This window comes from Passer montanus, unplaced genomic scaffold, assembly GCF_014805655.1.
Source record: "Passer montanus isolate IOZ18808 unplaced genomic scaffold, ASM1480565v1 scaffold22, whole genome shotgun sequence".
NCBI lineage: Eukaryota > Metazoa > Chordata > Aves > Passeriformes > Passeridae > Passer > Passer montanus.
This window is the reverse complement of record NW_024366815.1, coordinates 7,871,057-7,881,607: the sequence shown is the minus strand read 5'-3', so window position 1 is coordinate 7,881,607 and position 10,551 is coordinate 7,871,057. Positions and strand designations below refer to the sequence as shown.

The 10,551-nt window shown below is 43.9% G+C and overlaps 1 protein-coding gene across 5 annotated transcripts in view; it reads left to right on the top strand.

Moving 5' to 3' along the window:
- The first annotated feature begins 2,079 nt into the window (after positions 1-2,079).
- Positions 2,080-10,551, top strand: part of ANKRD55 (ankyrin repeat domain 55) — a 46,805-nt gene continuing 38,333 nt past the window's right edge. For all 5 annotated transcript variants that reach the window (XR_005627529.1, XR_005627528.1, XM_039709924.1 and 2 more), the window contains exons 1-2: positions 2,080-2,423; positions 9,463-9,585. Coding sequence is in view for 3 of the 5 variants with exons in the window: in XM_039709924.1 (XP_039565858.1) it covers positions 2,384-2,423; positions 9,463-9,585 (163 nt within the window). In the remaining 2 variants the exon portion in view is untranslated. The remainder of the gene's footprint in view (positions 2,424-9,462; positions 9,586-10,551) is intronic.

The following is a 10,551-nucleotide window of genomic DNA, read 5'->3' as shown; positions in this document are numbered from 1 at the left end:
GCCTCACTTCCCTTCTGATGGATGTAGAGGGGAGAAGAACATCTCTCAAACACACAAGACACCATGATTTTCAGTGCATGACACCATGGCAGCTGTGGACAGCAGTCTCAGAGGAGGTGCCTGGCTTTCAAGTAGCTGAAGGCAAGTTAAGCCCCAGGCAAATGTGCACAGTGCTATAGGGAATGTTGTGCCACACATGGGACACAGAAGGAATCAGCTACCAAGTTTCTCCCCCAAATTCCCTGGCTGCATACCTGAGTGTGCCTCATTCCCAGGCTAATGTACTGCAAGAGTGAGACTGAACCAGTAATCCTCAAAGCCACTGCCTTCATCTCAGGAGCAGAATGAAAGGACAGAGAATCAGTAACAGCAAAAGGGCAGGTAAAACTATGGTATGTCATTGACTGAATTGGGTAGAGGAGGGTGGGCGATCCAGCAGTAGTGCCCAGGGTCAGAAATCCTGTGTACACAGAGGACAAAGGGCCTCTTGTCACATGCAGGAAGGTCACTTTTGTGGTCTTTCAAGATCACTAGGGGTGACAATTTGCAGTCAAAATTCCCAACCAGAGACATATCCCAGTGCCTCCTCCATGAAGTCAGGAGCTGTGGCAGCTGTTTGAACAGAGTCAATGCATTAGACTAGACTAGACTGGACTTCACCTGCTGGTGCCACCCCTGGAGCCAGCCTCCCACCAAGGAGATGCCAGTTAGGAGCTGACCGTCTGCATGAGTAATATTCTGCTCCCAGATTGCATAGACAGCACTTGTCATACGGTGGGTCCTTTCTCAGTATTAACAAGGTTGGCCTGAGACAAGGCAAACCACAAACCAATCAGTAGTAGAGAAAAGAGAAACAGCCTGTCTCTGGATTCTCTGTCCTACCACATCATGCCTCTTCACAGTTAATCAGATCAGCAGATCATGCTGTCACATTCTGGAGAGTTTCAGCTCTGGTGTCTCATTTCAAGCTGTTGAGTCTGTGTTGCTTCCTGGACCATGCGATGCTTTCCCAAACACGTAGTTTGAATTTATGTTCAGAAGGAGGTGCTCGGGATGTGAATGAGCTCCAGATACATGTCATATCCACATGTAGGATATGTCTCTAGGATGTGATGTATTCATAGGAATTGGTCAAAACCGCAGTCAGTGCTGGTAATCTAGTGCTGAAGGTAAATTCCAACTCAGTACACTTATTATTATTTCTTTCACAGAAATAATGTAGCAAAAAGCAAAGCTCACCAGGGTCCCCTCCCCTTAAAGTTCAAAGTCTGAGTTCTCAACTTAGGAAGGCAGAGCCCTGATCAAAAATGAAGTGTGAAGACAGTTTGGCAGATATTGGGTTTGAAGTTATGGGGTCTGACATCCCCTGTTACCACGGTTTAATCTAAGCCAGCCCCATGCAGCCCATTGTGGGAAATGGGAGAGAATTGAAGGAGTAAAACTGAATTAACTCAGGAGCTGAGTTAGACAGTTTAATAGGGAAAGCAAAAGCTACATGCACAAGCAAAGCAAATCAAGGGGATTTATTCACCACTTTCCATGGGCAGACAGGTGCGTTCAGCCACCCCCAGGACAGCAGGGCTCCAACACACACAACTGTGACTTGGGAAGACAAATGGCATCACTCTGAACATCCCCTCCTTCCCGCTTCGTCCTCCAGCTTTACAGGCTGAGCATGCCAGCACATGGAGCGGGATACCCTGCAGCCATTCCTGGGCAGCTGTCCTGGCTGTGGTCCCCCCCAGCTCCCTGTGACCCCTCCCAGCTCCTCGCTGGTGGGACACACTGAGGAGCAGGAAAGGCCTTGACACTGAGTGAGCACTGCTCGAGAACAGCTTAAACATGCCAGTGTTACCAACACAGCCGACCTCCCAGCCAATCCACACCTCAGCCCCACAGCACTGCTTTGCAGAAAATGAATTCTACCCAGCCCAGACCAGCGCAGCCGAGCACCGCGTACGTGCCGCACCGTGCTGTTGCAGCCAGCACTGTCCGCTTCAGCCGCGGCAGTTTGCTGCCAGCTACCGTCCCTTCATTGTCCCTTAACCACCAGTACCTGAGCGGGCCCGGCCGAGCGGGGCCGCCCGCCCGCCGCGCCGCCGGGCTGCGCGCCCGCTCTGGCGCTCGCTGGGGACATGGCATTTTCCAGCATCTCAGGCGGGCTTCCAGGGGCATCTTTTTAAGAGAGTCCGTAACAGAGTATAATGTTTCCATCAGGCTCTTGCCTTGGCAACCACCTGCAGCCGCAAAGCGAGTTTAAATCTCAGAGGAAGAGTGGTGACAGCTATCGTTTCACTATGTGCTGTAATGTGTGAGATTCTACCCTGAGAACCCTGGAGGTGGCATTTGTCTGGTCTGGTTGTACGTAATGAGATAGATCGCAATGGATTTCAGTTCCTCATCCGTGTTTGACCAGCACAAAGGTAAGTCACGTGCTGCTAATTTCAAAATCCTCTGGTCCTCCGACGTCCCAAGCAAATGTACTAAGGTTACTTGACAGAATCAATAGCATTCATTTTTGGGAAAGATTAGGTTTATTTTGGTTTCATGTAAAGGAATATCTTCCATCAGTTTTAGACTGGATGGATATTTCAGTCTTGCTACAGTGATTTCAAAAAATTAATTTTCAGCAGAACAGCAACAGTATCTGCAGTATCTGGCTACTCTTATGGTTAGCACTGATATATATATATATTTGTCTTTATATTGTATATTGGTCTTTTTGTGTTTATAGATATTAAGAACAGTTACAGTACTAGCAAACAGAGCAGTTTTAAATGGAGTAAAAAATTTAAGAACAGCTGGTTTTACGGAGTCTACACTGAAAGGACTAGAAGCTGACAAGTGAAATACTTTGCTGTAGGAAATTTATCTGTATAGGCCAGTATTGCCATAATTGCAAATTTAAGATATCATTACATCCTCAACATAAAGATTTTCTTCATTGTAAGGTTGCTATGGAAATACAAATGTCTCTTTCATGTCTATTTTGAAGTTAAATGTTAAATTTCATGTCTTTATTTGCCAATACAAGCTTTTATGTCTTACGGCTTAATCCACTACAAGTATAGCAACATTCCTTTTATGTTCCCAAAGCAGGACACTGTCATTGCCTGATTATGCCTGTTGCAACAAATTTCCCTTCTAAGTTGGCTTACCAAACAGTGCTTTACTTTAGTGCAAAATATGTGTGCAGTGGCCACAGTTTCCAGTTCAGACCTGCAAAATATCTGAGCTGATGTGGCCACAGAGGCTCCACAACAAAGGGGCTGATAGTGGAACAAAAATAAAAGCAGGAGGAAGACAAGGCGCTGACTTTTGGGAAGCCGAGTGCTACAGGTTGTTCTTCTATGCTTTCCTATACCTTCCTTGGTGAATCCAAAGTGAATACAGCCCATATAAAGCGGTGGGTTTATCACTGCCCTTCAGCCACAGTAGCACTCAAAACCTGAGCAGTCTTGGGAGTAGTGGGAGATGAGTGGGAAGTAAAACTGAGTGACAAGAAAGAAAAATCTATTACCAACAAGTATAAAGGAGAAAGGGAAGTGCAGTGGTAAAATGGGGAGTTTTACTGCAGGAATAGAGACGGGTATTCCTAAATCACATGTGGATGATCTAAGGAGCATTTTTCTCAACAGGACAGAGGTGTGGGGATGACTGAGCTTCTGCAGCCCCAAACAGCCATTCCAACCTCTGCTTCTGCAGCAGTATGAGTCTTCTGTGCCACATGCCAGCCCAGCAGGGCTCGGGGTGGGGAGGCAGAGGTGAAATCCTGCATGCTCAGTGCCATCGGGATGGCTGCCAGGGACCAATGGAAGTGGTGCCAGGAATGAGGATGGAATATCGCTCAAAGCCAAGTCCCAGATGGTTTAGGGGTCAGAAAGCAGTGCAGGAGATCTTGGACCCAAACCGGTTTATCCAGATAGAAGGGATAGAGTTGGGAGGCAACATCTACCTTTACCTCCCCTTGCTCCTAATCTGCCCACCCCCGCCCCTGCTGCCAGGCCACCCTTCACACTGGCCCATCCTAATTTCTGTCCAGAATCACCTGCAGCCTGTGTCACTCCCCACCTGCATCAGCTCCCCTGCCAGAAGGTCCCTTCGCTGTGCATTCACCACCTCTGCTTCCCCAGCGCTGCAGGAACGCTTGCTCATTAGGTGCTGTGTGATTTACTGCCTGCCTTCCCTGGTAGCTGCGTGGGAGGTGGATGGGAAGCAGGAGCACAAAACACACAGTAATGGGATACTGAGCTCACTGGCTGCTCTGCAAAGAATACTCTATTCAAAACTTACAGTGTATAGTGGATTTTGTCTGAATAGTATCTTGTGTTGGCACATTATTGATTTAAGCAGGCATCATTTTTTTAGAAAGGAGGAGGGAAATGTCTTTCATTGCAGCAATTTATAACAATGGAAGAATACAAACTATTTTTCAAACACACTAAAAATTTCTCTCTGTTGGTCCAAAAAAATAATTCATCTCTCCACACAAACCCTTTTTTCTCCATCCCACACATCAGAAGACTCTCCCACCTATAAATAAAAAGAAATCCCCAGCATTCCAAGTTTGAAAATCATACTATCTCTTTGCAACTCTTTTACTCAGTAATGGCTCATAATACTTACAACAGTAACAGAAATGTGGGACTTACAGAAGACAAACAGCACCAGAAACCCTTCTCTCCTAATATTGCTCGGTGCCATTTAAATAAATGTGGCTGTGCCTGATTTCAAATGTTTACTAAATAAACAGAGAAGCCAGACAAAGGCCTGTACTGGTGCATGCACTGCCAGGCACACACAGGGATTTGTTAATTAAAATAAATTTGTTCAATTTTGTTAAATGTTCAATAAAAATGCACTAGTAGAGAATAAGTTACACTTTTCAAAAACTGTCCCTTCTGCTGACCCTGGACACTGATGTGCTGAAAACCAATAAACTACACATTTTTTTGTCCTGACATTTGTATTGTGTCCTGAGAACAAGGTGTAGGAAATCATATATGGCCTTTGGCTAGTGGTGGAGACAAGAGGAATTATGAGAGAGAGAGAGTAGTAAATTACATGCATAAATAGTTCTTTTTCACAATGAATGTGAATTATCCTATTATTCTGTCTTCAGTTTTTAATATCTTTGGTTTACCAAGTCCAAAATCAATAATTGTCATGTACATGTACGTAAGCATGTACACTAAGCTCCAGCAAATTTACACAGAACTTAAAAGTCCAGTGCGCTAGAAAGCATGCACTTATGTACATCTAATGTGCACTTTGTAAAACAACAAATCAGCCAACATCACAAATCATGTAAAACATGCATTCTTCATAGTACATCAGAGGAGAATTAAGAAGGAGAATTAAGGTAATGAGAAGCACAATTTCACTGCTCTGAATACTGTAATAATTCTCTTTTTATATACCCCTGTTTTGATCAAAAGAAAACTACTTTGCCTTGAAGAAATTATACATTCTTAAAACACTGCAGGCTATTTCAGATAGATTGGTGTTTGACTTTGATTGTTTCTGAAGATTTTAACACTCTGTATGTCATTTAATCTTTTCTTCCAGATCTTTCTACACCACTACTGTAGCCTGCAGTCTCTCCCTTGCCTTTCTCTATACACAAGCACTTAAATGGATCTTTTCCCTTTCTGAATCTGACTGACAGCTTCCTTTCACCAGTATCACAGCAATTCTGTAAAATGTAAAATGTATTTGAAATGGGACCGTACTTAGTGGCATTTCTTGAAGTGCAACTTAGTAATGAAGTAACTCTAACACATTAGAGGGCGAAGAGTCAGGCATTTGGTTGTTTACAATCTCTTTCTGCCTCATGGTGCTTGTGACCCAGCCACAGCAAAGCCCCCAGCAGGGTAAGCTCACAGAGGGTGGGACACAGGCACTCAGTACTTCACTGTTGCCTTCTGCAAAATGCCCACTCTCTGAACCATTCCTTTTCTGCCCAGGAAGATGTCTTCAAAAATAAATGTTCTACTAGCTTTGCCCCCTTACTTCTCCATTCCTTGACAGGGTAAGCTGGAGGAAGATGAAGTGGTTGTGTTGTTCCCCTGGAGCCAAGTGCATCCAGCACAAATGACACCCAAGCTCTTCCATCATTTTCTGCTCTCTGTCATGTGAAACGTCAGAGCACAATTTATCTGTCTTCCTTCTCACTCTCCATCCACAATCACACAAGTCAAGATACACCACTTGAAGTTGGGTCACCCCTACAGAAATGGAATTCATGTCAGTCATCTTTATTCAGATCCCAACAGAAGCTCGTGGCCCAGGCTGCCAGGCAGGGTGATAGCCTGCTCCTCCTGCTTCTCCGTGCGCTGGCAGATTGGACTTGTGGGTCGGGAAGTGTAAGTCTTTGTGGCTTCATGCCACCATCCTTTAACTGGAATGGAGCTTGTGTTCTGCAAGAAGAGGCAGGGGCAAAACTTCATTCATTTTTCCATCCATCCATCCATCCATCCATCCATCTATCCATCCATCCATCCATCCGTCTGTCCGGCCGTCCACAGTTTTACTTCCCCTCCGTACACACAAGGGTAGTAGCTCTAGGGAAAGGAGACTGAGCCCAGCAGAAGCAAATCCATCCATCCGTCCGTCCGTCCGTCCGTCCGTCACATCCGCCATCCACAGTTTTACTTCCCCTCCGTACACTCAAGGGTAGTAGCTCTAGGGAAAGCAGACTGAGCCCAGCAGAAGCAGAGGGGGAGTGTCTTGGCTTTACCTAGAGGAAAAAGGGCAGAGATGTTCAGAGACCAGCATGAAGGAGTGCACCCTTGTCCTCATCTTCCTGCCATAGCGCCCTCCAGGTAAGCAACTGCTCTGCTCAGGAGATGGAGATTTCCCTTTTGTGGCTAGATTTCTCTGCTTCTGACTCACAACAGGAATACTTAACAAGACCTACAAGGCAAAAAAGGAGTACAAAATTTACATATGCAGTGCATCAAAGGAGGTGAGGGCCCCTTTGATTCACTGTCTGCTTCACCACATCTAGCAGTTTCTTTCCCAGTGCTAGCAGCATCTTCTCAGTACCACAGCTGCACAGCTGTACACGACAGCAGCCGTCCGAGGAGCCAAATCACTGCTCAGGGCTGGCACCCTGTGTGTACCTCCAGAGACTGGAGGACAAGAGGAGTAGCACAAGCTATCAACCAGTCAGACCTGAGCTTGTCATTAACCTGTTTTTGCTGAATGTACCGATTGTCAGAGGCATCTTCAGGTCCAATGTAATAAGGAAATACTCCTAACTGAACCAGTGGTGAAGTGACTTCTTTTTCTTCATGTACTAGTCACTAATGATGACTCTCCAGCAGCAATGACTTCTCATCTCTCTAGATTTCCCAGGCCCACAGGACAAACCTCCTGAGCCAAATGAACAGTTGCCTCAGCAACAGACCCCTCAACAGAATAAAAATCAAGTTAACATTTTTATTCACAAACTTTATGAAGTGTGTAATTTAAAGTACCAGTTAGAAGAAAGAAAATTAATTAGATTCTCTTTAGCTGTGGAGAAATGGAGAAGGACTCTGTGACAAAGGCAGATTAACATCAGCTTTTTAATTTTCCCAAGCCCACAAACAGAGTTCCAGCTTTGACAGACTAACCCATTCCAGGGTAAGAGCAGATTGTGTTTCCATGGCAGCCAAATTTTGAAGTCCAGAGTACTGATTGCACCCAGTGAGAGAAAATCATGTGCGGAATTAGGCTAGGCTGTGAGGTCTAGCGTAGAGCTCCTGTAAGTTCATCTGAGACATCATCTGATCACAACATGAATAGTGTGGCTAATACTTTACAGCAATATTTATAGATCTTTTATCACACAAAAAATATAAATAGTTATGCTATCTCCAGAAGTTAGACAGTACAGATAAGTCACCAGTCACTTAATCTGTCTTTCCTTTGGTCAACTCTGTAGTGTGATTTAGGCACATTCTCCAGCTAACAAGGTAGTGGAGTGGCTGGACAAGTGATACGTTTTATAGCTCTGACCCTGTCCTAGTTTAGCCTGGAACAGAGTTGATTTTCTTCTTAGCAGCCAATACAGTGCTGTATTTTGCATTTAGTATGTTGAAAACAGAGTGGTATTTTAGTTGTTTTTAGTTACTGCTTGCCCTAAATCCAGGACATTTAATGTCCTGTGCTCTGCAGCAGTCGGTGCCCCAGAGGCTGGGGGAGCAGGGCCAGGAGGGCTGACCCGCACCTGGCCAAAGGGATGTTCCATGCACAGACTGACGTGGCCAGGGTGTGAACTGGAGGGAGCTGTAGCATGACAGGCTGGGCATCGGTCAGCAGGTGACGAGCAACTGTATTGTGCATCACTTCCTTTCTTGGCTTTTATTCATCTGTTTCTCTCCTTCTATTACAATTATTAATGATGATGTTGTTCTGGTGGTGGTGGTGGTGGTGATGATGATGATGTGTTATTTCAATTATTAAACTGTTCTTACCTTAACCTAACAGCTTTACCATTTTCTGATTCTCCTTCCCACCCCACTGGGGTCAGGGCAGTGGCTGAACATTGGGGGCATCTGGGGTTAAACCCCAACAGACCCTCCACCATGGTGAACAGTACAGCTCACTGCAGCTGTACTTACTTTTGAGTTAATAGGAATAAGAAACTGTTTTTGACCAGCAATACATATCTAGAGCATTTTATCATTACATCACATTTGATCCTGCACCCAAAAATCTACTCTTTTGACTCCTAGAGTTAAAAGGTTAATAGTCCACTTGAAGGCAAAGGAGGTGCACGCATGTGGAGCATGACATGACAAGTCTGAAAAGAAGTTAAAAGGAAAGAAGCAAAGAGAATCTTATTTCTTTAGAAAGAAAAGCCTGAGGAATGTTCCAGAACAGGTCCTGCAAGGCATCTGCTTTAAATAATAACTCACACTGTAGCTGCCAAACAAAATAAACCTCTCCTGGGTTCCAAGCAATAGTCCACTTTTCCTTTTTGCAGGAATTATCAACACAAACCATTGCTGCCAGAAGTTTACTCTCCCGAGAGGAGAATTCCCTTGGACATTGCAGGGAAGTGAAAAGCCTCAGTCTTCTGACTGGTACAAGGATAACACTGAAATTGAAAACACCTGAGTCCTGATTTCCTCCTATCTCATAAAAGTGCAGCCAGAAATATTACGAGCTAGTTCAGTTATTACATTTTTTTCTCAAGTCATGTTACGTTAGTATGATTTCTTACAAGAAGTGGAAACTTTCCAGAATTTTTCTTAAGTCCTTTCAGTGTCTAAGTTTGAAAGTTTTTGGAAGAAGTTATGATGAAAAGCAATTTTCAGATGACTAACAAAAACCACAGTGCTGTTTAGATACACTTTGTTCCACCCCAAGTTACACAGTCATATAAACTCAGTGAGACAAGTGTCATTATTTTTCCTGTTTATCATTTGTACTTGCTCTCTGTTTGCTCATGGATGTGCTCCGTGTCTGCAGCTGATGCAGCAGAAGAGATGGACTTGGCTGTGGTTTACCAAGCGGCAGCTAATGGCGATGTGAACACCCTGACTGCAGTGATCCGAGAGGATCCTTCCATCCTGGAGTCTTGTGACAGAGAGGGTAAATGAAGGCCGAGCTTGTTCTCAGGAGAACCGTTGCTTCAGCTTGCAAATTAAACTTTCCATTTTTTTATTCTGACTTTTTAGTTCAGCAAATTATATTTAGTAGCAGAATATGGGAAATTTGAGTTATTCTTTGGAACATCCACTGGAAATGCACAGTTTGGATAATTCCTTCCCCCTGTAATTGTAAGATATTTTCTTATGATTACAAATAAGCTGTTTTGCTATAATTAGACAGTACTTTACCATTTATTTAGTTTATCTTATTTAGGGGTACGCTGAGAAACTGCTGACATTTCAGGGGAGGAAAGAAAATACTTTTACCAATGCCAAATGACATACATTCTGGACATCTCTAAAGCAGAGGTTATAGTATGTGTACAGTCACAGTTTGAATGGTTTTGTCAAGTAATTTTTTTGCCAAAGGATACAATGTGCAATTATCTAAATGATCCGTTTTATCTGTCAGGCTGTGCTCATTTTGTGTTCAAGTTACTATTTAATGTTATTACAAATTATTGTACATTGGCTGGGTTTTATGTGCATCTGTTTCCGAAGTGAGTAAGAACCACAGACCTCTGGAAGCTGTTCTCAAGGACAACTTTCTTTTGTCAGAAGTATTTTTTTAATTGCAGTTTCTTATAAGGGGTGCATATGAACATTGTCTTTTCTAATCTTGAACAGCTTTTACCAAGCTACCAATTTTTCATATACTCTAAACCAGGCATTATTACTGATATCTTTAGAAAACCTACAGGTTAGTGGAGAAAATTTATGTAAGACAAAACGGTCCCTGTCAACTCATTAATGGGAGAAAGACTAGGTATGAGTGGTGGGTGGAGTAGGAGGAGATGGACTGGCCAGGAGTACTTCAGCTCTGGAACTATCTTGTCTCCTAGGCTGTCCATGCAAATGTAGCTAAAGAGCAGTATTCCAGCACAAAACATACAGCTCATACCCTGCA